We start from the raw sequence: 27,145 nt of genomic DNA, 5'->3' as shown, positions 1-27,145 counted from the left end.
TAGGGTGGGGCTGAAAACTGAGTTTGTGTGTGTGTGTGTGTGAGAGAGAGAGAGAGAGAGAGACAGAGAGAGACCCAGCAAAAGGAAGGGGCTCTCACTTTAGTCTCCCTTCAGCTCTGTGTAGCTTTCCCCTCTCCTCTTCCCTTGCAAATTGTCAACTTCCCTCCACCACCGTCTGCACGTCTCTCACGGTCTCTCTCACCACTCTGCCTCTCAGTTTGCCTCAGTCGTCTTTCTCCTTGTCCCCCTCTGTGTTTTATCTCTCTGGCTGTCCTCCCTCTGTCTCTTTGTCTCTCTGTCTTGCCTCGTTCTCTTTCACTTGGCCTTTCTGTTCCCCTTAAGATATAGTTCCTGACCCCTCCCTGTCTGTCTCTTTCGCTGTCTCTGTTTTCGGTTCTCCCTGCCTCTGGCTCACATTCTCCTTATCTGTGTCTTCTCCATCTCTGGGATTTCTGCTGTCTCTCCGTCACTCTGTTTCCATGTGTCTCTCTCTCCATTTGCCCTTCTCTGCTCTTTTTCTCTGCCTTTGCCTCCTGGTTTCTGTGTCTGTGTCTCTTCTAGTCCCTTTCATCTGTCTCTCCCCATCTGTCTCTGCTTCTCTCTGTGTGTCTCTGTGTGTGTCCCTCTGTCTCTCACTCTCTGTTGGTCTCGTTCACATTCCTTGTCTCACTGGGTCTCTGGCTGTCCACTCCTGCCTCTCTGTGTGTGTCTCTCCGGCTCCCCCTCCCTTCCCCCCCTTTTTTCTGTTTCTAACACCCACACTCACATCCTACCTCAGGAGTAATTGCTTTTGTCTGGGTTGGACTGGACTTGTGGTGGGGGGAGGGCGGGGGGAGCGGGTGGCGCTGGGGGGTTTGGGAGGGACGGAGGTCGCTTGGTGGAGTTGAGGTGGCGTCTGCCAAAGCTGGGGGTGTTGAGGAGCAGAGGTGCTGCCCGCCCAAGGTGGGAGGAGAGAGGGGGGCCTGGGCTTGTCCTGGCAGAGGTCTGGGGCCTCTGGCAGGGAAGGGAAAGAAGGCAGGCCTGCCTTTACATTCATCTTTGGAGACTATGTCGCGATAAAGCAGGCCAGCTACTATTGTGGTGGCTGCCCCTACTGCCCTGCCACCCTCCCCCACACCCAGAGACTTGGGGGTACAGCACCCCTCAAACACAGGTGTACGTATAGAGTCACACATGGGGACACACCCAGAGCCACCAGCCACACGTGAAACACGCTCGGCACAGAGGGACATGCAGAGTTACGTAGCCACATGGAGCAACCACACAGAACCTCTGGCACTCGTAAAAAGAAAGAGCCACAGATACACACAGAGACAATCACACAGAGCCTTAGACACACACCCAGCCACTCACCAACACAGTCACAGAATCCACACACAGGGACACATGGAGACTCACTCTCCCGGTCCCTGGACACTCACAGAAGCATACATGCTCAGACACACTTGGGCGAGCACACGCCAGCACACAACACTGCATGGAAAGGCAGTTTCCTGGAACACACAGAACACACTGCCATCAGATTACCTGGGGACAGCCGTCACTGAGGTGCTTATGGGACACAGCCTCACTTCTCCCAGGGACATATATGTATGTATATACATGTGTATATACGTATATATATATATATATACACACACACATATTCAGTTATTTGGGGATACTCGGGGCTGGGAGATACTCATGGAAGCACACACACAGCCGCTGAGCTCCCGGGGACACACCCACAGACATAACTCAGTCGCCAAGACATACAGGGACACACAGTCCCAAGTCCTATAGCAGAGCTTAAGGACTCAAAGACACATGGCCATCCGGGGCCACAAGCACACTTTACGCATATGGCAACTCAGACACACAGCCCTCCTCCCAGGACCCCCTGCCCAGAGCCTCACAAGCCCACTCCCCCACAGCACGCAAACACACACACACACACACACACACACACACACACTCAGAGGCCAGGTCCTAGGGTGAGACCGAGGCAGCTTCTGCCCCAGGGACCCATGGAATGGGGCTGCCAGGGGCTCTGTGGGTGAGCAGCAGAGTTGCCTGGGGGGCTGCCACACTGGTCTTTAGCACCCCCCAGGCCTGTCTAGCCCTCTGGACTCAGGACAATGTCTCCCCATCCCCCACCATGTATCCCCTGTCTACCTCCCAGAGGTCCATCCCTCTCCTACCTCCAAAGGGCCCCATCTCCCCGAGCTGCTCCAACTGAGGGGTGTCTGCTTTCACCCGGGGGTTGTCTCTCAATTTATCCCAGCCCCCTTACCTGCATGTGTGACCCCGTCCCCATCTGCTTCCCTGCCCACTCCCATACTCACCCCCTCTCCTGGCTGTCCAAGCTCTCACCTCTCTAAGCTCCCCGCTGTAGGGGAGTGGTAGGGGTCCCCTGGCCCCTCAGAGGCCTGGGTAAGGGGGACACAGGGGTGGGGGGCCTGGGTCCGACTGCGGGAAAGGGAAGCAAGGCAAGCAGAGGGAGAGAGGGAGGCAGAGGCAGGCAGGCAGCCAGCCGGCTTTATATCCCTGCTGTATTGATCTACCATGTCACAGCCCCGGTCGATAGCCAGCCGAGAAAGAGAGAGGGAGAGAAGGGAGGGGAGGTTTGGGGGAGGGCAGCCGGGACCCTTATAGTCCTTGGCCCATCTGGGGCTTTCTTGGCAGGCTGTGGGGGCATGTTCAAGCCCGGCCACCCTTCCCAAAAACAGAGGCCGCCTGTCCTCCCCCTCTCCCTCACGGCTGCGGCCCTCTCCCAGAAAGCCGCCTCAGCCTGGTAGAAGAGCTGAAGCCTTTCTGCCTATCTCTCTGGCCGTCCCTTATCCCTCATGAGTAAGGGGGCTGCACTGTTCAATGCCTCAGCCCCCCTCGCTCCTCCGCAGTCGCTGGCCAGGCAAGAGGCCCTGGGGCAGTGTTGTGTGGCTTCTGGACAAACAAGAGTTTGAGTCTTCTTCCTTTGTTGTATGACTGTGGACAGGAGATGGAACCTCTCCGAACGCCTTCTTCCCTAGCCACCAATAGCTGGGCACTCAGGAGGGCCCTGTCCTTTCCAGTTTTAGGTTCCTCCCCATCGCTATACCAGGCCAGTGCTAGAAACGGATCACATTTAGAATTTCTTTCTCTTCCTCCCCCACCCAACTCCCTGGCCTGGGAGAGGGGAAAGATCAGCATTTACCATTCCTCAGCCTCCCCCTGTCCTCAGCCTCTCCTTGTCCCCAGCTTCAGTCTCTCCTCAGCCTCTCCCTGTCCTCAGCTTTTCTGTCTCCTCAGCTACTTTCTCTCCTCAGCTTCTCCTTGTCCTCACGCTCTCTCTGCTCTCAGCTTCTCTCCCTCTTCAGCTTCTCCCTGTCCTCACTTTTCCCTGTCCTCAGCTTCTCCTTGTCCTCACGCTCTCTCTGCTCTCAGCTTCTCTCCCTCTTCAGCTTCTCCCTGTCCTCACTTTTCCCTGTCCTCAGCCTCTTCTTGTCCTCAGCTTCTCTCTCTTCTCAGCTTCTCCCTGTCCTCAGCCTCTCCCACTTCTCAGCTTCACCCTGCCCTCAGCTTCTCCCTGTCCTCAGCCTCTCCCTCTCCTCAGCCTTTCCCTGTCATCAGCTTCTCCCTGTTCTCAGCTTCTCTCCGTCCTCAGCTCCTTACACTCCTCAGCCTCTCCCCCTCAGCCTCTCCCTGTCCTCAGCCTCTCCCTGTCCTCAGCACCTCCCATTCCTTAGCCTCTCCCACTCCTCAGCCTCTGCCACTCCTCATCCTCTCCCTGTCCTCAGCTCTCCCTGTCCTCAGCTTCTCCCTGTCCTCAGCCTTTCCCTCTCTTCAGCCTCTCCCTCTTCTTAGCTTCTCCCTGTCCTCAGCCTCTCCCTCCTCTTAGCCTCTCCCTCTCTTCAGCCTCTCCCTTTCCTCAGCTTCTTCCTGTCCTCACCCTCTCCTCTTCTAAGCCTCTACCTCTTTTTAGCCTCTCCCTGTCCTCAGCTTCTCCATCTTCTTAGCCTCTCCCTGTCCTCAACCTCTCCCTCTCAGCCTCTTCTTCCCTCTCCATAGACTCTTCCACCACCTGTCCCCCTATCTAAGCCTCCTCTGACCTGGGCCGGAAAGGTATCTTTCTTGGCAGGAAGGGGAGTAAGGGGAAAGCCTCCAGGACAGCACTGAGAACCCTAGGGCTGTGCCTCCATCCTGGATCCCAATCCTGGCTTTCTCTCCCCCTCTAGGCCTCAGTTTCTCCTCACTCCCACCCAACCCTGCCCAAGCTCAAAGATTCTGTATGGCTCTGGGATCCGCAGAGATTGGTACAGATGGGAGGCATCGGAGGCAGGGCCATCCTGAGGGCGAAACCAGGCCAGAGGGGTGTCTGCTGCCCCTCCCTCAGCCCAGGACTGCCCTGGGTCCCAGGTGCACTCCCCCAGCCCCCAGCTCCCCAAGGCTCCGGTTCTTTGTCTGTCAGACCCTCCTCCCCTCCCAGCCCAGCCTCAGAGAGGTTGAGGGATCACCTTAGCCTTGACCTGAGGGGGAGGGCAGAGGAGGAGCAGACAGCCCCCACCTCTGCCTCCTGCCCTTGGCCATCCTGACAGCCCCTCTGCTCCCCGCTTCCCTGAGTACCAGGCTGACCCCCCACCACCCAGCGTCAGGGCTGCTGGTCCCTTTGTTAGGAAGGGGGAGGGGAAAGAGCTGAGCTGAGGGGACGTGGCCTGACCCCCGACCTCTCCCCCTTCCCCCTCCCATCTGGGTCCCCAGGGGCTCAGAGCCCCCTTGACGGACAGTTCTGACCATCAGCCAAATGGCTCTGGGAGAGAGCAGGGGCCAGGTAGGGGGGAGGGGAGGAAGGCCTAGTCTTGGCCCTGAGCCCACCGTGGGTGTGGGGAGGGGACAGTTCCATGGGTGGAGGGAGGCCTTTAGGAGAGGTAGCAGGGGGCAGATGAGCACCCACGGGGACAAGCTCTGGGGGAGCCTGACTGAAATGGGGGACATGGGGGCAAAGTGGGTTTCACTCTGGGGCCAGCAGCTCTGGGCGCCTGTGGGTAGGGGGCTGGCCTGGGCAGACACCCCCACCTCGCCCCCACCCAGCCTGCGGCATTGGGAGTGCAGCGAGTTAAAAAAAAAAATTAAAAAAAAAAAACCAGGAGCAGGAGAAGCTGGGGGAAAAAATATATAAGAAAAAATATAATAAGAACTAAGCGGTGGCTGCAGGAGAGAGAAAGGGCAGGAGGCGGGGAGGGGGGCGCAGGGGGGAGGGCGGCTCGGGCCCTGGTCGCTGCGGAGGCCCGGCCGCCGGCCTCTGCGCAGAGCCCTCCGCGTCCCCCCTGCCAGCCCCCTCCAGCCCCTATCGATCCAGTTTCTTGGCAATAAAGCATTTTTATTGTCAGCTGCCCTGAATGCCAAATGTGAGCCTGGTCCTGCTCCCCCCAACCTGCTTCCTCACCACCCCTCCCCCAGCCCTCCTCCACCCCTTCCCCTGCTGCCCCCCCCAGAATCAGCATCGTCCGTCACTGAGACCCCCCTCTTCCTCCTCATCCATGTCAGCTGCAGTCCCTGTCTACATCCTCAGTAATCCACCAAGCCCCCTGCACATCTAGGCTGCTATGCTCCCCTCTAACCCCAGACCTGGAGGGGGTGGAGCGGTGGGCTCTGGACCAGTGATCTTGGGGGGCCAGCAGATGGCAGGAAGAGTACAGGAGGATGCTAGGGTGGGCAGCAGGGAGACGATGGCCACAGGTTGAGGAAGGCATTGGCAGAAGTCAGGAGTGCGGGTGCCTGCGGGGACAAGAACAGGTGGGGCCTCTGCAGGCCCCCAAGGGGCACAGCTGCCCAGCTCCTCCACCCCTGGCCCTGTTGCAGCTCCTCAGCCTGTCCGCCCTGCAGGGCCTGTCCCTGCCCTTCTGCATGGAACTTGGCCCCTATCTCTGGGTTGGACACCCTCCCATATGTCAGTCTCAGCTCTGCCTACAGTGGCCCCTTCAGGACTGGGGACAGCACTTGGCACCCACAGGACTGGGAGTTTGAGGGGCAGCAGAGAGGGTGTCGGGAAACAATTTACAGATGGTCAGTCTGCAGTCCCAGCTCTGCTTTCTTTTTCTTTTTGACTCTCTTTTTCTGCTTCTCTCTGTCTTTCTGTCTCTGTTGCTGTCTGTTTTACTGACTCTCCTTTATCGCTGCCTCCCCCTCCTGAGACTGGAAAACCTCCATATCCTTCTCTGTTCTCCCTCTGTGTTGTAAAGATCCCTCTGACATGAGGGAAATCCCCATGTATTCTTCCCCTCTTTTCTTTGCCCCCCACATAGGTTTCCCTTAGTCCTTTTCTACCCTGTCTATCCCCCCGCACACACACATATCACTTGTCCCATTCATCCCCCCTCTCTTGGATCATCCCCCCCTCCCACAGTCATAAAGGTAGACACAAGTCCAGATCCTTGGAACGCCAGCAGAAAGCACAGGGGAAAGGTCTTCAGCCCCTCTCTCCCCACCTCGTGGGGGTGTCCGTGTCTGGCCGAGTTAGAGTGTGGCTACACCTGCAGAGATAGAGCTGGACAGCCAGGACCGAGTGCCCATGTGCCAGCCACAGATGTGAGCATGGGGTTTTGCTCAGGTCTCTTACCTGTCCCAAGCCTTCTTTGTCCTCTAAAATGAAGCTGCTCAGATGATGTTCACAGCCCCTCATGTGTACCGCCTGTGCCTTGGAGGCCTGGCTTCTCTTTGTCTCTGGGGAGGAAGTAGGGGCAGCTCTTAGCAGGATCCTCACCTGGGGAACATGTTCATCCCCTCCATCCAGCTCAAGACTTCGGGCTGTCCTCTTACCTGGAGATGTGGGTAGGGGCTTGCCTGGGTCAGGTCTTCGATGCCAAGATTTTTCTTGTCAGTCTGTGCAGGGGAGTGACCCCACCAGGGTCATGCTTTAGGGAGGAGTATAGGAATGGATTTAAGATCCTGGGCCCTACCACCGTCATCGTCTCCTGAGGGCAGGGGCCGTGTCCTTCAGCCCTAGCTGGTGGGCCAGATTCAAGAAATAGCTGTGGAGTGAGTGAGTGAGTGAGAGCTGAAGAGGCTGTGCAGTGAGATGGTTTGAGGGACGGCCCCGGGTGGGAAGGAGCTGGGGGATTCAGACATCTCTGGGCTGAATTGATAGGAAATTGACAGCTGGGGGACATCTGGGAGGAGAAGCATGCCAGGATGACTCGGAGTCTCCTTTTCAACTAGGATTCAGTGACTCAACCAGCCACCCCACTCCATGTCAACAGACCTTCACATCCTCTTCTGAGGCCTCACAGCTACTTGGGCTACCTGGCTTACCAGTGAGGAGCCTGGGAGGCCTTACAAAGGGGGGTGAGGAACTCTGTGTTATAAAGATCCCTCTGACATGAGGGAAGAAGCCATTTGTTTTAAAAAGGTTGCATGTCTACATGCAGATCTACCCTTGTGTCACATGCTGTCTCTGCCTAAAACAGTTCTTACTTTTCACTGGCTCTGTACTACCTTCAGATCCTAGTTTTCCAACTAGTCAAAGGCCTTCTTAGCAAAAGAGAGAAAGCTCCCTCTGGGGCTGTGTGAGGGAGGCCAGGGACAGGAGCTAGGACCAGGCCTGAGGTGGGGCGGGGCTGGGCCCCGGATGGAGGGGAGGTTGGCAGGGGATTGGCAGAGGAGTATGGGATTCTGGCTGAGGCCCAGGAACCCTGGAAGGAGGTGAGGGATCTGGGCAGAGGGTGGAGGGAGGGGCAGGAGATCAAGGGACCTCCCACCTGCAGTGACCATGTCACCACCTCCCTGGCTGCCTGAGGACTGTCCTCTGGACCAAGACCACCCTTTGGAATGTGGGGCACGTCAAGGCTTCCCACTTTGTGTCTTTGCAGCTGGGTGCAGCTTTGGGACTCCCTTCCCTTTCTGTCTGGCTCAGATGCTCCTCTTCCGAGAGTTCTTTCTGACTACCTCTTTCTCTCCACTGGCCTCTACTCATCTTCCAAGCCTGCCCCCAGGCTCTTGTTTGTACTGGTCCCCCATGTGGAAGAGTAACAATCACAGCAGCTGCTTACTGACTGCTTACTCTGTGCTGTCAAGGAATGCCCCGGCAACCCTACGTGGAAGGCATTACGATGATGCCCACTTTGCAGATGGGGACATTGAGGCTCAGAGAGGGGCAGTGGCTTCCTGCCCAAGGTCACCAGCCAGTAGGTGGTGGAGCCAGGACTGCCATTCAGGCCCATCTGACTCTGGTTGTTCCTCTTCATTGGTTCAGTTTGTCTAGTGCCCATGACTACAGCCGACCGTTGGAGATGCTTGGAAAACATGCCTGCCTCCATGTGAGGGGTTCAAATCCTGGCTCTGCCATGTACTAACCGTGACACCATGGGCAGATGACTCCTCCTTTCTGAGCCTCAGTTCTCTCCTTCGGGTAGGTCATAACCACTACCTCACGGGAGTCAATGAAATTTGTGGTTGTTGTTATGGGCCGTCGAGTCAACTTTAACTCGTAGCAACCCTACATATAACAGAACAAAACGCTGCCCAGTCCTGCATCATCCTCACAATCATTGCTATGTTTGAGCCCATCGTTGTAGCCACTGTGTCAATCCATCTCGTTGAGGGTCTTCCTCTGTTTTGCTGACCCTCTGCTTTACCAAGCATGATGTCCTTTTCCAGGGACTGAAATAGGAAATGTAAAATGCTCGGCAATTAAGGTTACCTGACAAATGGCCATGCCCTTCTCAATTAATGTTCTCTTTTCTGAATCCTGCTCGTCCTGTAGATTTAGCCTTTTCAAGATTTTGTATTTATACAGCATTTTTTTTTTCCCAAAGCGCCGTCAGGATTCATTGTCCACTTGAAACCTCATCACTACTTTTCGAGGAAGGAATTATCATCTTAATTTTACAGAAGTGGAAACTGAGGCTATAATACTCAAGTACTTTGCCTTGGAATCTTGTTCTCATGGAGGATCCATTTCACTCACGCCTTCCACACATCCGTTGAGCCTTTGCAATGTGCTGGACTTTGTACTGGGCACGGGAGATACAGCAGTGAGTAAAACTGGCACCGCCTGCTTTCACTGAGCTGACAAATGAGAGGGGATACAGATCTTTAAGTGGAAATACCAATTAAGTACATAATAAGAAATGGGGACAAATTCCCTACAGAATAAAATAGAATAGACTAGGGAGTCAGGAGAGAGAGGGCAAGACATTTAAAGCTGAGTCTTGAATGACGAGTAGGCTTTAACCAGGCAAAGAGCATGGGGAAGAGTGTTCCAGGCAGAGGGAATAGCATATGCAAACGGCCTGGGTTTGGGAAGAGCTCTGCTTGAGGAACAGAGAGGAGGCACTGTGGCCTGGGGCAGGGTAGGTGAAGGGAAGAATGATGAGGGAAGGGATGGGAAATGTCGGCAGGGTCAGATCATTTAAGACTTTGTGGGTTGGGTTAAGGGATTTGGATTTTATTCCCAAATTCAATGGGAAGTCCCTGGAAGGTCTTGAGCAAGGGAGTGACAGAACCTGATTAAGTTTCAGAGGGACAAAAGATACTCTCTGGATGCCAGGTGGAGACAAGACAATCAGGGTCAGGCACAGCAGCAGGGAGACATGCAGAAAGAGGCTGCTAAAGTCACCCAGGTAGAGATGGTGGTGGCCTGGACTGTGGCAGGGGCAGTGGAGGGCTCTGAGAGCTCTTTTGGAATTGGTGAAGATATCAAGGCTTAAAGAAGCAGAGTTGCACATCCAGAGCCAGACAGCTGGCCAGGTGAAGAGAGAGGGCTTGAACCCATGTACATCTGATCTTGTCCTCTCAGCAGGAAAGGGTGCTGCTTTCTCTAAGGGGCTGAGGTAAGCTTCCGGGAGGCAGGTGCCTGGATTGCCATTATTTGGTGTTCCACCCAGAACCCCAATGTAGCTGGTATCTTTGGTACTGAGGAGAGGTTCATTGCCAGACACAGATCCTGCACAGAGGTGAGTGAGAGTCCTTCCCTTAGAAAACTCTTTGGAGGAGGTGAGTTAGTGGAGTAGGGAGCAGGTAGATCTGAGGATGTTGGCTCCCATCACAACTGGGCTTGCCGTGTAAGCTTGGAGAATCTAATAGGGTCCCATAACATGAGGCTGGAGAAAGGAGTAGGGATGGTGGATACTATTCAGTCTACTTCTCAGAGTTGTTGTCAGTCGGAAAGTCCTTAGCAAATGGCTCATATTGGCAGGAAACCATAACTGGCGACAGGGGTGGGAGACCTGTGGTAGTGGTGGAGGGGTCTCAGAAAGCAAAGCCCAGAGCTTCCTGCTAAGTTGAAAGGAAGAGGTGGGAAAGGGGCTGATGGTGAGAGAAAGAGTGGTGGATGCGAACATGGGCTCTGGAGTCGAACAGCATGAGTGTGAATCCTGGTTCCAGCTGTGTGACCCCTGGCTGATGATTTAACCTTCTTGAGCCTCAGTTTCTTCATCTGTAAAATAGGAATGTTGACAATGCTTTTCTCATAGGGCTGATGAGAAGATTCAGTGAGAAAATGCATGAAACATGCTTCTGACAAGTAGGTGGTGGTGGTGTTTTTAGGTGCTGTCGAGTCAGCTCTGACTCATAGCGACCCAGCCATGTGGCATCCTCACAATTGTTATGCTTGAGCCCATTATGTCAGCCACTGTGTCAGTCCATCTCATTGAAGGTCTTTCTCTTTTTCACTGATCCTCTGTTTTACCAACCATGATGTCCTTCTCCAGGGACTGGCCTCTCCTGAGCTATCCTCCCTTCTAATGAGCATTCTGGCTGTACTTCTTCCAAGACGATTTGTTCGTTCTTCCGGTAGTCCACAGTATATTCAATATTCTTCGTCAACGCCATAATTCAAAGACATCAATTCTTCCTTGGTCTTCCTTATTCATTGCCCAGTTTCAGAAGCGTATGAGGTGATCGAAAACACCATGGCTTGGGTCAGGAACACCTTAGTCCTCAAAATGACATCTTTGGTTTTTAACACTTTAAAAAGGTCTTTTGCAGCAGATTTGCCCAATGTAATAGGTCGTTTGATTTCCTAACCGTTGCTTCCACGGATGTTGATTGTGGATCCAAGTAAAATGAAATCCTTGATGACTTCATTCTTTTCTCCACTTACCATAATTTTGCTTATTGGTCCAGTTTTAAGGATTTTTGTTTTCTTTGTGTTGAGGTGTAATCCATACAGAAGGCTGTAGTGTTTGATCTTCATCCGTAAGTGCTACGAGTCCTCTTTCAGCAAGCGAGGTTATGTCATCTGCATATCTCAGGTGCTTAATGAGTCTTTCTACAGTCCTGATGATCTGTTCTTCATACAGCCTAGCTTCTTGTGTAGGTGTAGCATTCCTCTTTTAACTTGTCCAAAGCAGTACACTCTTGATTCCCTGTCCCCAAACTCCTCCAAGCTCCCCCATCTCAGTTAATGGTTGTCATACCGAAAACCTAGACATCTCTCTTGGTACTTCACTTTTCTTCAAGTGTCCGGAACTCAGAGTTTGCTTCTGTGATGGCAGAGACTATATCTTCTCCGATCTAGACCAATCCAATTCCACTACATTAAACTCAGAATGAAATGTTTGTGGAGCATCACCTGCAGGTAGAGCCCTTTTCAGATGGCAGCTCAGAGTCTATACTGCTCCGGAGAGTGGCACAGAGAGGTTGAATGTCTTGCTTGAAGTCACACAGCGAGGACTCAGCAGTCTTCAGAGAGGCTGAGGGAGGCCGTGGCCACTTCTGACTTTTTCTACTGTGATAAAATACACATAACATAAAATTTACTATTTTAGCCATTTTAAAGTATAAAAAAATAAAAAAATATATATTTTTAATTTTTTTAATGTAATAACATTTAGTACATCTAAATATTGTGCAACCATCACCACTATCTAGTTCCTGAACATCACCCCAAAGGAAACCCCATACCCATGAAGCAGCCACTCCCCACACTTCTAATTTTTGAGCTTTCTAGTTTACCAAGAATGAAGAAACACCAAAATGGAGTTACGGACTTGTGCTTTTAACAACAATAACAAAATACCATATAACTGATATTTACAAGATCATTTCAGGATCTATTAAAAAAAAATCATAGTGCCCCACAGGTAGAGAGGCCTGGGAGTGGTTCCCAACTGTAAAGTTGAAAATGTATATCTTGTTTTAATTTCCTCACCTCCTGAATGTGACACCTGGGCTAAGCGACACCCCTTCCCAAGCCTCACCAAGCCCTAACCACCTGCTTATGGATTCCAAAGCTGACACCCTTCCAACCATCTCAGTTGCTTTTCCAGAGATGGGAGAGGCCCGGGACCCCAGGGTGCATGCTGTTGGTGTAATGGGCAGTGCGGTCCAGTGGTTGGGAAAGCCCAAGCTCTGGAACCCACTTGCCCTTTACTGGCCCTGGAGAAAGTCTTTGAGGTCTCTGGGACACCTCAGTGGGCTCCTCTGAAAACAGTACACCTGGTTTTGTGGATAGTTTTCAAGATATCTTGGCATACTGCCTGCCCTACGCAGGCGCCGGTAGCTGCTCTCATCACTGAGAGTGATAGTAATGGGGGTCCAGGGGCACAGAGGTTTGAGAACTCCTCAAGGGCATGACCCAAGGTCGACCCACTCCTGTGTCTCCCACTCTTGGCACAGGATCTGACACAGAGAATCCTCTGCAAAGGTGTAGAACTGAATTATGTTGAAGAGGCTCTTGGCCAGACCAAACCGAGGGTGAGCAGGGCTGGCTGAAGGCACCACCAGGGGAGGACAGGGGAGCTCAGTGAAGGACCTAGCCTTTGATTTCTCCTCCACCTCATCCACTTCCTGTGAGGCCAGGCGGACACTTCCATTAGCTTGCTTTTGTACTGTGAGGAGGTCATGGTCCCTTGGCCAGCTGCTTCTTCAGCAACTAGATACTGAGTGTCTCTGTCTCCTATGTTGCAGGTGTTGGGGACACAGGGGTGAACAGAGCGGACACAGGTGGGTTCTACTTTTAATGTTGACTGGCGGATTCATATCCAAATGTTATTTAAAGAAATAAAAATAAATAAATTAGCTAAAGAATAATAAAAGAGGACTCTGCCCAGCCCAGCCCAGTGATGGGAGCCATGTCATGAGCCAAGGATTAATGCAATTTTTGTGTACCTGAGGTCCTTTTAAAAAGGGAAATAAAATGTAACAGGACAGACTGCTCGGTCCTCCTGGCATGTACATTCCCAGGGAGGGGGGAGATAGATAACAAACAAGCCCATAATACACAGAAACCGGAATGTCAGGTGGTGAACAGTGCGAGGAAGAAAAATCCAGTATGACAAAGGATAGAGAGATGGGGAGAGGAAGGACTATGTTGGATAGTCAACTCCTTGCCATTGAGTCCATTCTGACTCATAGAGACCCTACAGGACAGAGTAGAGCTGCCCTATAGGGTTTCCAAGGAGCACCTGGTAGATTCAAACTGCCGACCTTTTGGTTAGCAACTAAGGTCTTAGCCAGATAGGATGAGCAAAAAGGTCTGTCTGTGGAGGCGATGTTTAAGTGAATCCTGGAACCAGTGAGGGAACGGCAAAAGCAAAGGTCCTGAGGCAGAGAGGACTGTGAGCAGGTTGCGGGAACAGAAGCAGGCAGCATGGAGGAAATGAGGCGGGGAGCGACAGGAGATGACATCTGGGAGATGCCCGTAGAGGTGGGCAGGGGCCAGGTCACAAGGTGGGGGTCCAGGGGTAGTAGTTTGGGATGAGGAGTCTTGAAGCCAGCTTGGGACAGGGCTTACTTGGCCAGCCTCCCCTGCGTCCTCCCAGCCTTGGGCTGTTAGTACCCTGGACAGCAGCCCCGGCCCCTCAGCAGGCGCAGCGATGGGGTGCACCCTGCCAAACTCCGACTTACTTTAAGCTCTGTTTCGATGCAGCGAACCGGGAGTGAGGTGGTGGTGGATAACAAAATGAGTACACATTGGCCCCTGCCCGCAGGAAGTGCACAGTTCGGTGGACAAGACATAAATGTACAATTTAATGTATTATTATCAGGCGAGTCAGGCGAACATCTGGGTAACCACTCTCAGGTGGAGATGTAGAAGTGGCCAGCACCCAGAAGCTCCTGCCCTGTGAGTCCTTTCCTGAACACACCTCTCCCTCCCTGTTGGAGGAAACCTTTGTCTTCACTTTCGGAATAATCATTTCTTTGCTTTTCTTTATAGTCGGCCCTCTACGTATCATTTAATATACAGTGAACCCTGTGAGAGCTGGAACTCAGTGGGACTGTCTTGTTTTTCCAGATCTCACAAATTTTCCACCTTTGACGGGGTGCAGTCTTACCACTTTTCTATCACTATTAGTGAAAAATATTTGAGTTTTCCTTCACTGACGGGTTTCCACCTTACATGGGTTCCAGATTTTGCAGGTTGTACTGTGTTCTAATTCAGTAATGAATACAATCTCATTATAAATACCAAAATCACTAGAAAAAAGGCAGAAATCCCCTTTGAGTCCTCTCTGCTTCCCTAGTCCTGGTGCCTTCACCAAAGGTAGCTGTCATTAGTTATTCACTCTCTGAACTTTTTCCTCGGTATTTGCTCAATGCATATGCAGTTATAGGAAATGTATAGTGTTTTTGTATGTGCTTTACAAAAGATATAAAATTGTGTAAACCATTCTGCAATTTGCTTTTTCACTCAACAGTGTCTTAGAGAACTTTCCAGGTCTGTATTCAAAGTTCTGTCGCATTTCCTTTCAGAACCATATAGTATTCCCGAATATTCTATATAAATACAGGTACACCCCTACTTACAGTGGGGTTCAGTTCCGATGACTCCATCACAAGTCAATTCTGACGTAGGTCAGATACCTTTTTTTTAGTTTTCACTATTATTGCCTTTTATTATGAGTATCTTTATAAATCCGATCTCTGTCTTGGGAGTTGGAAACATTGCACATAAACTTACAGATATATTTTTAATACATACATCCATAAAAAATACACAAATCATAAAAAAAAGGATGGTCCTAAGTGCAGTTTGTTGTAACTCACATATGTCATACGTTGGGGATGACCTGCATACTGTAATTTTTTTTAGCCACTGTCCTGTTAGTGTCCTTTAGGTTGTTTCTGGTTTTTTCTATTTCGAACCTTGATGCACTGAACACCACGTACTTATCTCCTAGTGCATAGTGACAAGTATTATATTTAAGATTAGTGAAGTTCCTCTCAGTCTGTGCTACTGTCCCGTTTCACAGATGAGGAGCCCGAGGCTCAGAGAGGTGAAGTCACTTTCCTGGGGTCACACAGCAAACGAGTGGAGGAAGCAGTTTCCAAGCCCTCATCTAGCTGACTCCAAAACTGGAGCTGTATACACCAGTATAGATAACTACGGGACAGAGGTCCTAACTCAACAAACATGCCTGGTTTCCCAGATATATGCAGGGCTCCAGCTCTACAAAGGTGAAGCAAACCGAGCCCTGCCCTCGGGAGCTCACCGTCACTGATTACAACGCAGTACCATTGGTGTTATGAGTTGGAATTGACTTGATGACACCCAACAGCAACAACAACAACCATTAGTGCTAAAGCCCAGGGATGCTGCCTGAAGCCATGGGAAGGCTGAGGTCATTACTATTAATTGGGCCTCCGGTGGCATCAGGGAAGGCTTCCAGAGATGAGAGATTTGAGTAGAGACTGGTGAGTAGAATGTGTGCAGTAGACAAAGGAGGCATGAAAGACAGAGCATATAGGGGAACCCATGTTGTTGAGCAGAGGGAAATGGTGAGCTCTGAGGGCAAAAATATCTGAAGAGGTCGGCAGGGGCCAGATCCACAAGGGCTTGGGAAGCCAGCCTTGGATGCGATTCTGTGAGCCAAGGGAGCCTGGAGGGATTCATTCATTCAACAAATGCGGTTCGAGCACCTTTCATATGCCAGGTACTGTTCCAGGTGTTGAAAATGAACAAGACAGAAAACAAGACAGAAAAGGATGCCTGCTTTCAGAGAACTTACCTTTTAGAGGGGGAAACAGGCAGCAAACCAAGTAGACGGTAATTAGATTCTGGAGAGTGCTATGAAGAATATAAAACTGGGCACGGGAGTGAAGAGTGACTCAGAGAGGGCCTCTCTGAAGGATGAGAGGAATGGGAAGAGGTGGGAAAGAGCATTCTGGGAGGGGGATCAGCAAGGGCAGAGGTCCCAAGGTGGGGACAAACTTGGCTTCTTCCGGGGCTCGGACTCGTCTTGTGAGGAGCGGTGAGATCCTGCAGGGGATGAAGTTTGTCCTAGGGGCAGCAGGGAATTACTGGAGGGATCTGGATAGGAGGCAAAGGCCCTTGAGTTTCAGCCTTTGGACAGCTCCCTGTGCTGGCCAGACGGTGGCCATTGAGCCTATAGGTCAGTGCTAGGTGAGTGGGAAGTCAGAGCTGGAGTCTGAGAGCTGCAGCACAGAGGTATTTGGGCTGTGGAGAGGGTTGGCGCGGTGTGGGGGCAGATGGGAGCCCCTGGGCCGAGGGCAGAGCTTCGTCAGGGGAAAGCCGAGGGCCAGGTGCCCGCTCCCTTGGTTCCTTTGGAGGCCCTGGTGAGTACGTGGCGGTGGATGCCAGGGACACTGTTCTTGGAAGACCTACAGTCTGAGAGAGACACGTTCAAGCCAAGATGAATGGCAGTGAGCTCAGTGCAGCAGTTTAGGCACAAGTTTTGGGGTTAGTGAGGCTCTGGGTCCCCACCATCCTAGCCGTGTGATCATAGGCCTCAGTTTCCTCATCTTCAAAATGGGGTTAATAAAAGTCCCTATCTCCTAAGGTGGCGGTGAGGAGTCAGGGAAATCCTAAGTATACTCATCCAGGTCCTCCTTAGAGTAAGTCTGGAACCCATGATCTTGGTCTCCCTCTTTTTCTTTCTTTCTCCTACAGGTAGCGATCCATCAGTCCATTTTCCCTGTTTTTCTCAAGTCATAGAACGTTACAGCTGGAAAAGGTCCTAGAGTGCTCCTCCAGCTTCTCCATTCCCCACTTATAGGTGGGGAAACTGAGGCCTAGAGAGTGGAGGTGGCTGGCCCTAGGTCACCAACTGCCCAGTTTCAGAAGGGGATCTGATTGGTTTTCTGACTTTTACCCTCTTCTCTGAGCCATCTCACCTGGCTTCTCGATTTCTTCTTGCTTGAAGTGGAAACCTGGAAGTTCTGGTGGATTTGGGAAATTGTGAGAATGCAAAGAGGAGTGTTTGTGTCAGTGTGAATTTACTAAGCACCTTGCTACCTCCGAGATGCCTCTTCCTGGTCTTCCTGGGCACTGGCCCCAGCATCTTCTCCAGGATCTTCTCCATGGGTCCCCGCTCTCCATCAGTGAGGGCCTCAGCATTCACCCAGCCATGCTGGTCCAACCCCCCACTTCCAGTCTCCCATTCCCGTAGGCTGTCTCTTGAATTTGTGCCCTTATCTTCATCCTTTTGGCCCCGTCCCCCACTGCGTGGACTATTATCCAAGGCTCCCCACTGGTCATCGCGTCTCTAGAGTCCACCCCCACACGTCTGTCCTCCACATCAGCCTCTGATGGGGCTTCCTTATACTGAATCTTTCTGCTCAGAATCCTTCCACCTACAACATCAAATCCAGCCTCACCCACTGATGCCTGCCCTGTCTTTCTCATCCCATTTTGAGCTCTCCTCCCTCAATCCTCCCACCTACCTGGCCCTCATTCTTGACTCCTCCCTCGCCCTTATACCCCACATTCACCAATCACCACATCCTGTTGCTTCTACTCTCAAAATTGCTTCTGGGGACACCTGTTTCTCTCCATCCCTACTGTCACCACCCTGGCCCCAGCCACCACCGTCTCTCAGCCTCCTTGCAGCTGACCCCTCTCACACTCTCGCCCTCCAGTCTAGCCTCCCACAGCAAGTAGAGTCATCCATTAAAATATTCATCAAATCATGTTGCTCCCCTACTTAAAACCTGGTGAGCCCCCATGTACTTGGAATAAAGTCTAAAATTCTTACCATGGCCTTCAAGGCCTGTGTGGTATGGTTCTACCACCTCTCCACCTCATCTCCTAGATCCAGCCACACAAGATTCCTTTCCACTCCTAGAATTGCTGTGTTGCCTGCCACCTCAGGGCCATCACCTCCTCTGTTCCCACTCCCTGGTGTGCCCTCCCCCACATTCCTTGCATCATGCATGAATGGTTGAGTTACTTCGCAAATGCCACCTCCTGAGAATGGTTTTGCACAACGTGCCATCCTCTCTCTTCCATCAAGTATCACCCTCTTCCTATTCTTGAAAGCACTTGTCCCAAGTTGGAATTATGTACTTATTTGATGGTTTTTTTAAAAAAATTATTTCACCCCCACCAAAAATAATACACGTGAGGAACGTGCTTCTTAGTTCAACCAGATGTACGAGACCAAATGGACAGCTCCTGTCCAAAAGCAGAGTGAGAAGGCAGGAAGGGACAGGAACTGTGGTCGAATGGACACAGAGAACCTGGGATGGAAAGAGGGAGTGTGCTGTCACATTGTGGGGACTGCAGCCAATGTCACAAAACAGTATGGGTATACATTTTTGAATGAGAAATTAATTGAGCTGTAAACTTTCACTGAAGGCACAATTAAAAAAAAATTATTTCACCCCAAAAGACTGTAAGCCCTCAGTGGTGAGAAAAACATATCTTTGCTTTACTTTTAACCACTGTATTCTAGGAGCCTAACAATGGCCAACACATGTTGCTGTTGTTACCTGCTATTGAGTTGGCCCCCCAACTCATGGTGACCCTGTGCACAACGAAATGTTGCCCAGTCCTACGCCACTCCCGTGCTCAGTGGCAGATTGAATGGTGATCTATAGGGTTTTTATTGGCTGATTTTCAGAAGTAGGTCACCAGGCCTTCCTTCCTCGCCCGTCTTAGTCTGGAAGCTCTGCTGAAACCTGTTCACATCACAGCAACAGGCAAGCCTCCAGTGACAGAGGGCGCATTGGCCAGGAATTGAACCCAGGTCTCCGTCATGGAAGGTGGGAATTCTACCACGAGCCAGACTCAGTGTTGGTTTATGGGAGTATTTTTATCCCCTCCAGCCTTCCCCTTGGTCTGTGAGCTCCTTAAGGGTAGGTTCCCGATCTAGTGTATGTCTAGGTCCTCGGCCCCAGCACAGGCATGGCTCCAAGAGGCAGGCGGGGAATGTCGGAGCTAAAGGAAATGGGGAAGGGTGGCCCGTGTTTAGCCAGGAGCCGATGAGAATCAGGTGTCCAGTGCACCACTGAGTATCAAGACACAGACTCTGAAGGCTGTGGGCGCTGGGCTGTGGGCTGTGGGGGTATTCTGATGGACCTGAGTAGACAGGACTGGCTATCTGCAGCCCATTGAGGGCAGGGAGCATTTCAAGGCTCTGAGAAGGAGGCTTATGGCAAAATAGAGACAGCACAAGCCGTGAGGAGGATGGGTCTGGGCTTGACTCCTGCCTTCACTACGCACATGCTGTGTGACTTGGGGCAGGCGACTTCACCTCTCTGAGCCCCAATTCATCTGTAAACTGGGATGATCATAGACCTTAACCTCCTCAGATTGCCACGAAGATGAGAAATAATGTATCGGCTCAAATATCACAGAGTAGACAGCAGCAATGATGCTGATGTTGACGGTAATGATGAAGAAGAAAAAGAAGAAACATTTTACGTCTCTGAATGTTGCGTGCTCCTAAGCAGAACTTGGGAGTGGCTGAAGCTCGACCTTGATTCTGGGTTGCTGGGGAGGCAAGTCTGAGGGTACCTGAGCCAGGTATGGAAACAGGAAATGGAGGCACGAGGCTAGAAGCCAGGAAGATGAGGAAGAGGTGGGCAAGCGGTGGCCAGGGCTGAGTCTGGGGATGAGCAAGACCAGTCACACATCCCTTTGTGTTTCTGTCTGTCACCCCTGCCTCCCATTTTTCTGCCTGCTTGGGTCCCTGAGCCAGCCTTCTCTGAGCCCTCTGAGGCTGGGCCTGGCCTGGCTCCGTGCTTAGACAGATGCAGGAGGGAGGCTGGGCAGAGGGAGCTTGGTGTCAACGAGTCCTAGGCCCGCATTCACTTCGTGGCCCAGCCATTGACTCACAATGTGGCCCATGCCCCAGTCTCCCGATCTTTTGCCAAGCTGAGGGTCCGGGGGGCCTCTCTGAACCCCCAAATGCTGCAGCCCTGCAGATGAGGGCAGTACCTGTGGGGAAAAGACCCCTTGGGTCCCTGGGCAGAGCAGGGACATACAGTGGGCGGGGAGGTGGGTTGGGTGGGGGGCTGAGTGAGAGGTTGCCAGAGGCAGCAGGAGTCCAGAGAGAGGCTGGGGACAGAGCCACAGAGAGGGTCCCCAGGGGCAGCCAAGAGGAAGAGGCCACGGCTGGGGGGCCCTGAGGGGTTAGGAATTTGGCTCTGCTGTCCCCGGTGGGCCGCCTGCTCCCCCCCACCACTCCCTGCCGGGCCCCCGGGGGACCTCACTCTAATAATGTATTTGATCGACTCGCCGGCCGCGTACAAGCGATTATTGTCTTGTCGGGAGTCAAACGTATCGATCTGGTGAGAAATATGAGCGGAGCAATGGGGCCCGCGTGTCAGTTACCAGCCCCGCTGGCCCTGGGGAGCCCCCTACGTCTCCTTTAATTACCGCTCAGCCCTGAGCCCAGTCTGGCCTCCCCTGTGCTGTCTCCCTCCCGGGCTCCCCGCACCCCGAGTGGCCCCCGCTGCTCCCCAGGTCCCATGCCCTACCTGCCTTGCTCATCACGGCTCGAGGCCACTTCTCTGGCTGGGAGCCCACCATCTTGCCCTGCCTGAGCCTCACTACTTTGGCTGCCAGGTCCTAGTGCCCAGTGTGCCCCAAACTCTGGTCCTCCCTCCTCTCTCTGGCAGGCAGGCAGAGAGGCCTCAGGCTCATACCCCTTCAAGATCCCTTCACCCAGGTCTAGGGAGCCAGCATGGGAGGAGGTGGGGTGGGACATTTCTTCCTATGAGGGAGTCAGGGAATCAAGCCTGTAAGGCCTTCTCTAGCTGCCGGTTCAACCGCAGACCTGGGAGGGCAGCTCCCCAAATGGGTGATCCCTCTCTCCTTGCTCCTTAAGGGGCTGGCATGGAGCATGTCCCAAAGCAAGCTCCTGACATGGATGGCATTGAATATGGCCGAGATGGAGCATAGGGGTGGCTTGAAAGGGCTTTGGCCCCCATGATGTCCTTATGCCCCCCCATTTCAATTCTCCCAAAAACAATCCTAAATCAAAACAGAGCTTAGTGGGCAAATGCAGCTTCAAGGCAGCTCCAGTCCCCCTCTGCCCACCGGACTGTTGTCCAGAAGACCCTGGAGTATAGAAATCCTGCAGCTACCCGTTCAGAGAGACACAGAGAGAGAGATGGACCAAGACAGGGGAGGTCTGAGTGGAGCCCGGTTGCTGTGTGGTCTCTGGCCCTCCTCTGTGAAAGGGCCTTTGCAACAGGGGATGTGGAGGGTAGACGCCTGGAAACGCCCCTCTATGTGCAGATAGGCCCCACGCACGTCCCCTCTGTGGGCCTGCCTGCGTGGGTTGTCTGGGTGAGCGGGAACCCCGGGCGCGGATGAGGGAAAACACTCACGTAGGTCAGCCTGTGTTATGTCCTGCATGAGTGTGCGTGTGTGAGTGCGGGCACACAAGGACAGGGACGCGTGCCTGGGCGCACATGTGTAGGTGTGCCCTGAGCCCATGGGTCCACGTGAGGATCTGTAGGGAATGTCTGTACGCCGGAGTGACCCAATGTAGGCAGAGAAGGTTGATGTTGGCCTGTGCACTAGACGTGTGTTCATAGGTGTCCGTGTGTGCACACGTGTGTGGGTGAAGTGCTGGATCAATGTGTGGAAATGTTTGAGCGTATGTGTGTGTCTGCGTGAGTCCAGGGGTCCGTGTGTGCGCATATGGTTTGGGAGCTCTCAGCGTGGGGCGCAGCCTGTCCTGGGGGGCCCTGGCTGGCTCCAGGCGGCCCGGCAGGCTCGGCTGCGGTGGCCTGGAGGAGGACGAGGGCCGCGCCTTTGTCTGCGCCGCCGTGCGCCGGGAGTGCTGTGCCTTTGTGTGACCCTCGCAGGTGTGCGCGCGGGGGCGGGGCGGGGCGGGGAGCGGAGGGAGGGGCGCCTCCTCCGCAGCCGGCCCCGCCCTCCGGCCCATTGGCTGGGCGCTGCCGCCCCCTGGCGGGCGCGTAGGGAAGTACTGGTCCGGGAGCGCCGCAGCGCCTCAGGCTGGCCCGCTGTCAAGTGGTCCTGGTGCTTCCCTCCACCCGAATCCCTGCGGGCTCCGCATCGGCCCCTGGCAGACTTCTCACCGCCCTCGACCAAAGCCCCGACCCGCCGCCCGCCCTGCCACTGGCCATGGGCACCAATTCTTCCCAGTGGTGTTCCCAGACGCCTCACCTGCAGACAGGTGCGCAGCTCGGTCTTGCCTTTCGCGCCGGTCACCCGCCGCCAACGCCTCCTTCCGCTGTGCTTCTTGGTCTAAACACTTCTTGTCTGTGGACTTTCGGGAAAGTCACCTCACTTCTCTGATCCTTAGTCTTTTCGTCTGTAAAATGGGGCAGTAACAGTACCCACCTCGCGGCGCTGTCGTAAGGCACCGGGGGGATGATGCCTGTCAAGTGCGAGGTGCAGGGCCCAGCACTGGGAAAGCAGCGCCCGCTCCCCAAAGATGTTAACAAGGGTTTTATTGTCGTTATTGTGTGGGCCTCCCTTTTCTCCCTGACTCAGCTGCCCTTTCCAGATACGTTTGCCCCCGCAGGGGCGGCCGAAGGACTGGGCAACTGTTGCCGGCACCTGGGGAGGGGGCTCAGCTGGAGGAGTCAGTTCTTGCAGCCTGCTTCCCCTCCGCCCTACTACGCCTTCCACAGGAATTGGGGTCGCCTGCTGGGGTAGGGGCAGGGGCAGGGTATCTTCCCTTCAGAAGGGGGCGGATCGGCCCTGTGGTTTCCTCCCAGGGTGACTTCCGGCAGGGAGGGAGGGATCGGCCCCCAGAAGGCGGGGAGATGACACAGTTGTTCCCCCAGCCCTGGCCGGGCAAGCAGCATGGTTCACTCCAGCATGGGGGCTCCAGGTAAGGGGGGGCCGCACCTGCTCCAGGGATGGAAAGGACAGGCAGGACTTTTGGGTTCATTTTCCACACCACCTCCGCTGGCCCTCCCTGTCTTTCCTCTTAGCTGTCTCCTTTGCCCTTTCACTCTGCGCTTTAGCAAACCCCCCTTCCTGCCCTGAGTCCCCACTGCCCCCGGCTCCCCTTTACCCACCCTCCTCACATCAGGCACTTCTCCCCAGCTTCCAACCCCACCTCCATCTTTGTTGTGCTGCTCTGAGGGATGGGGAGGGGATGGAGCCAGGTGTGGGTGTCTGGCCGTTAAATGGAGGACCAGTGGGTTGGGACATGTGGGTGATCCTTGGATGAGGACTGCAAAGGGGTTGGAAGATGAGCTGCTGGACTTGGGGCCAGCATTCTCCTGTAGAGTGTGTGTGTGTAGTAGTAGTTTCTGAGTCTTTTGAGCGTGACTGTCATGTGCCCGTGTGTGAATGAGTGTGGGGGGCTGTTGTGTGCAGCGTTGTGGGGGTGGCCTTGGCCCTGGCCTCCCCATCTAAACCAACACTCACCCCATCATTCTCCGGCCCCTCTCCCTGCGTTCTCTTGTCTTCAGGGCACTTATCACCGCATGACGTTTTACTGTATGTTTGTGTGTTTATAAAGTGCCTCCTCCACCAAATTTCAGTTGATTGTGCGAACATTGTGTGCCAGGCACTGTACAAGGCAAAGTTTATATTTGTCAGCTCAATTAATATTGCTGCGTAACAATAATAATGATCACTCAGCAGTGTTGGTGGGAGGGCTAAGTGAGATAATATATGTAAAAAGCTTAGCGTGGTGCCGGGGACTTGATAAGCACCCTGTACTTCATGATCGTTTTTGCATTTGTGGCCGTATAGACAGGACTGTGGTGTCTGCGGGTAGGAGTCCTGGCATGGTGTGTGTTTGTCATCTTGTGTGCGTCAGTGTGTGCAGGCATTCCCATGATCCTTCACCACCATACTTTACTGAGCAGTTTTGTGCTGGGTGTTGGCAAAATAACTAAAAAAGGCAGCTCTAGGCCTGTCGTCCTGGAGTCCTCAGTCCAGTGCAGGGAGACAGACCTGTCACCAGACAGTGACAGCCCAGAGGGGTCAGGGCTGGGATGGTGGAAGCCCAGCGGGTTGTAGGAGCCCAGATACATGCCTGTTTTAGCATGAGAGGGCTTCCTGGAGGAGGGGATGTCTAAGCTGAGATCTGAAGGATGAGTGGGTGTGATCAAGGCAAGGAGGGGAGGAGGGGGTTGAGATGGCATGCATTCGTTTATTGAGATGACTGTATATGCAGCTAGCTCTGTGTGTGTCCATGCAGCACCATCAGACACATGTGTTGGCACCGTGCAGGGTCTGGTCCACCACTGACTCACTTCTTGTTTGGGGCTGAATGGGAGCTTTGTATATGCCAGGCTCTGGGTTAGACCCCTTCTTACAGAGCAGCCCTGGCCTGGGAGGCCTGGCCTGGGTTCTCACTGCCTGGGTGTGAATTGATACATTGTGTGGTCCTGACTGGTCTCAGGCTTTGAAATGGATTCATGGGTCCATCCTGGCTGTCCTCTAGGATGAGGTAACTCTGGGTGTGTGAGTGTATGCATGTCTGTGTGACTCTGGGTATGTGGGATTTGTGTGTGTCTGGCTGTGTGTGTGACTCTGAGCATGTGAGTATGTGTGTCTGACTGGCTGTACGTGACTCAGAGTGTGTAAGTGTGTGTGTCTCTTGTGTGTGTGTGTGAGTTTGAGTGTGTGCATGTTTGGCTGTGTACATGACTGAGTGTGTGCATGTCTGTCTGTGTGTGTGGCTGAGTGTGTGTAAGTGTGTGCATGTCTGTGTGTGTCTGGCTGGCTGTGTGTGACTCTGGGTGTATGGGTGTGTGTGTGTGTGTGAGTGTCTGGCTGACTGCATGACTCCGAGCATATGTATGTCTCTCTGTGTCTGACTGTGTGTGTGCATATCTGCTCCTGGACATCAGTGGTCTTAGAACCAAGTTTATTTTTCACAGTGTGGCTGTAGTTTACTGTTTTGGATATTAAAGTAACCTGGCTTTATATACCGATGGTTGCTAGTTTTCTAATCTTGAAAAGCCCAATTACAAAATGAATTAATAGGTGAGGGGCAACATGAAAGGAAAACCAAATTGGCTATATATTAATGGCGGCAGTGTGTATAATGAGTCTAAATTGGCTTTGTTTAACAAAAGCTCATTTTCAAGTGTGTACTTAATGAGTAGATGACTTATATGAGTGTCTGGCTGACTGCCTGACTCTGTGTGCATGTCTGTGTGGCTGGCTGATTGTGTGTGACTCTGGGTGGTGTGTGTCTGAGTGTGTGTTTTGCATACCTGCTGTGTCATTGTGCCTGGCCATGTGTCTTTATCTGTAGACCTGTGCACATCTGGGCCTGTGATCTGTACACACCTGTATCCCGTGTGTGTTTCCATGGTCTCCCGCAGTGTCTGGGCTCTGCTTGGCTCTTGCCTATTGTTGGCACAGCTGTGGGGCCACCTCTCTTGTTGTGTTTGTTGCCCTGCCTGTACCTCCATCTCTCCCTTCTGACATCTCAGAAGTGTTCACTCCCTCAGCACCGCCCAGGGCCAGCTGCAGGGCTGGGCGGGTGTGGGGGGAGGTTAGGGAGTGTGAGGTGTCACTCCTGGGGAGGTCGGGGGCTGGGCCAGTTGGTCCACAGAGGTTCCAGGCAGCACAGACCCTGCCCACAGGGGCTCCCAGGCCATGGCCTTGACTGAGGCAGGCTGCGGGGGCAGGGGACCCTGGGGACAGGCCAAGCGGGGCCGGGGGGGTGAGGGGCAGCCCTTGGGCCCTCTAAATTTAGTCCCATTTTCGGTAAGTGCTAATGAGAAGCTGGCCCAAGTCTGCTAAAACAGGCTGGGGGAAATGCAGAGGAGAAGTGAAAGTCCAGGGAGGGCGGGGCGGTTAGGCCAGGGAGGACTCCGAGTCCCAGACCCAGGGCAGGCGGATCAGTGAGTGGCAGCCCAGGGCTGGGCAGCCCCGGTGGGCCCGACCTAAGGATGGTGGGATTCAAGTGCCCTGCCGGGTTGTGCGCTGCTTTTCCCTGTCAGTTCCTCTTAAATGTCACATACCACCTGGGGTGGGGGAGGGAGTTGACCCACTAACCATAATTGACAGCAAACTCTCTGTGCAAATGAGGAATCAGGAGGGCCTTCTGAAGGTGCCAGAGGGCTGGGGCCTGTCAGAATGACCTGGGGGAGCTTTTAAAAACCCAGGTGCTCAGGTCTCACCCCCCGGGCCAGGGAAACCAGTACATCAGATGTGTGTGTGGGAGAAGGCAGCTGCGTTTCCCTAGAGGCAAGAGAAAGGGGCAGTGGACATCCTGCCTAGGCTGAGAGATGGAGATGGAGGCAGACCCTGCCAGGTGGGCCAGCTTAGCAGGCCTTTTGAGGGACCCTCCAATCCAATGGCTGCCTGTGCCTGAGAGTCCACCATTAAGGCATCCCATGGCTTTTTGTCCCTAGTGAAAACAGAGGCCCCTAAGAAGCCTTTGGAGCCCTGGTGGCACAGTGGTTAAGAGCTACGGCTGCTAACCAAAAGGTGGGCAGTTGAATCCACCAGCTGTTAGTTCGTTGGAAACTCTATAGGGCAGTTCTACTCTGTCCTGTAGCGTCGCTATGAGTCAGAATCGACTGGACAGCAATGGTTTTTTTTTTTGTTTTTTAAACAAAGCCTTTGCTGGGCACGATTTGATGAGACCCCTTCCTGGGGTTGGGCTGCAATAGGGGAGGAGGAGAGGGCAGAGAGCTGGACAAAGGGCTGCTTGGCCCGGGCGGGGCAGAGTAAGAGGGGGCCATGTGGGAGTGGTGGGGAGAATGGAGGAGAATACGGCAAGGGAATGGTGCCAGTTTCCCTCAAACCACTTTTGCGTCTCCAGCTGCCATCCCCCTAGAAGGACAACTTAAAGGTTTCAGTTAGGGGACTGAGGGTTAAGGTGTTGGGTGACAGCAAGATTGGGGTCTTTCATGCCTTCATTCATTCCAAAGACACAGTCTGGGGCCTGGGCAGCAATGACTCAAGCCAGGGCCCCCAAAGAGCACACAGTCTGGGTCTTGAGTGTTCAGGGTGTGATAGAGGGTGGTGCAGGGGTAGGGAGAGCCCAGAGGAGGGAGATACTGACCACCTGGGGAGTCAGGGAGGGCTTCACAGAGGAGGTGA

General features: G+C 53.3%; 1 protein-coding gene and 1 long non-coding RNA gene across 14 annotated transcripts in view; one reads left to right on the top strand and one right to left on the bottom strand.

The window, feature by feature from the left end:
* Nucleotides 1-5,498: 5,498 nt before the first annotated feature.
* On the bottom strand, nucleotides 5,499-25,838 carry LOC135232769 (uncharacterized). Its single transcript, XR_010323336.1, has 4 exons — nucleotides 22,280-25,838; nucleotides 6,775-11,683; nucleotides 6,575-6,678; nucleotides 5,499-5,733 (listed from the first exon to the last, which is right to left on the bottom strand). It is a non-coding gene; the product is annotated as an uncharacterized LOC135232769 (long non-coding RNA).
* Nucleotides 22,825-27,145, top strand: part of POU2F2 (POU class 2 homeobox 2) — a 43,279-nt gene continuing 38,958 nt past the window's right edge. For 6 of the 13 annotated variants that reach the window (XM_023543078.2, XM_064293724.1, XM_064293725.1 and 3 more), the window contains exon 1: nucleotides 22,825-22,952. In XM_023543078.2, the coding sequence (XP_023398846.2) occupies nucleotides 22,925-22,952 (28 nt within the window). In that variant the 5' untranslated portion in view covers nucleotides 22,825-22,924. The remainder of the gene's footprint in view (nucleotides 22,953-27,145) is intronic. The other 7 variants (XM_023543081.2, XM_023543079.2, XM_064293726.1 and 4 more) reach the window with 2 other exon arrangements.

This window comes from Loxodonta africana, chromosome 11, assembly GCF_030014295.1.
Source record: "Loxodonta africana isolate mLoxAfr1 chromosome 11, mLoxAfr1.hap2, whole genome shotgun sequence".
NCBI classification, from domain to species: domain Eukaryota; kingdom Metazoa; phylum Chordata; class Mammalia; order Proboscidea; family Elephantidae; genus Loxodonta; species Loxodonta africana.
Note: the sequence above shows the minus strand (reverse complement) of the source record. Positions and strands in the feature narration are given on the sequence as shown.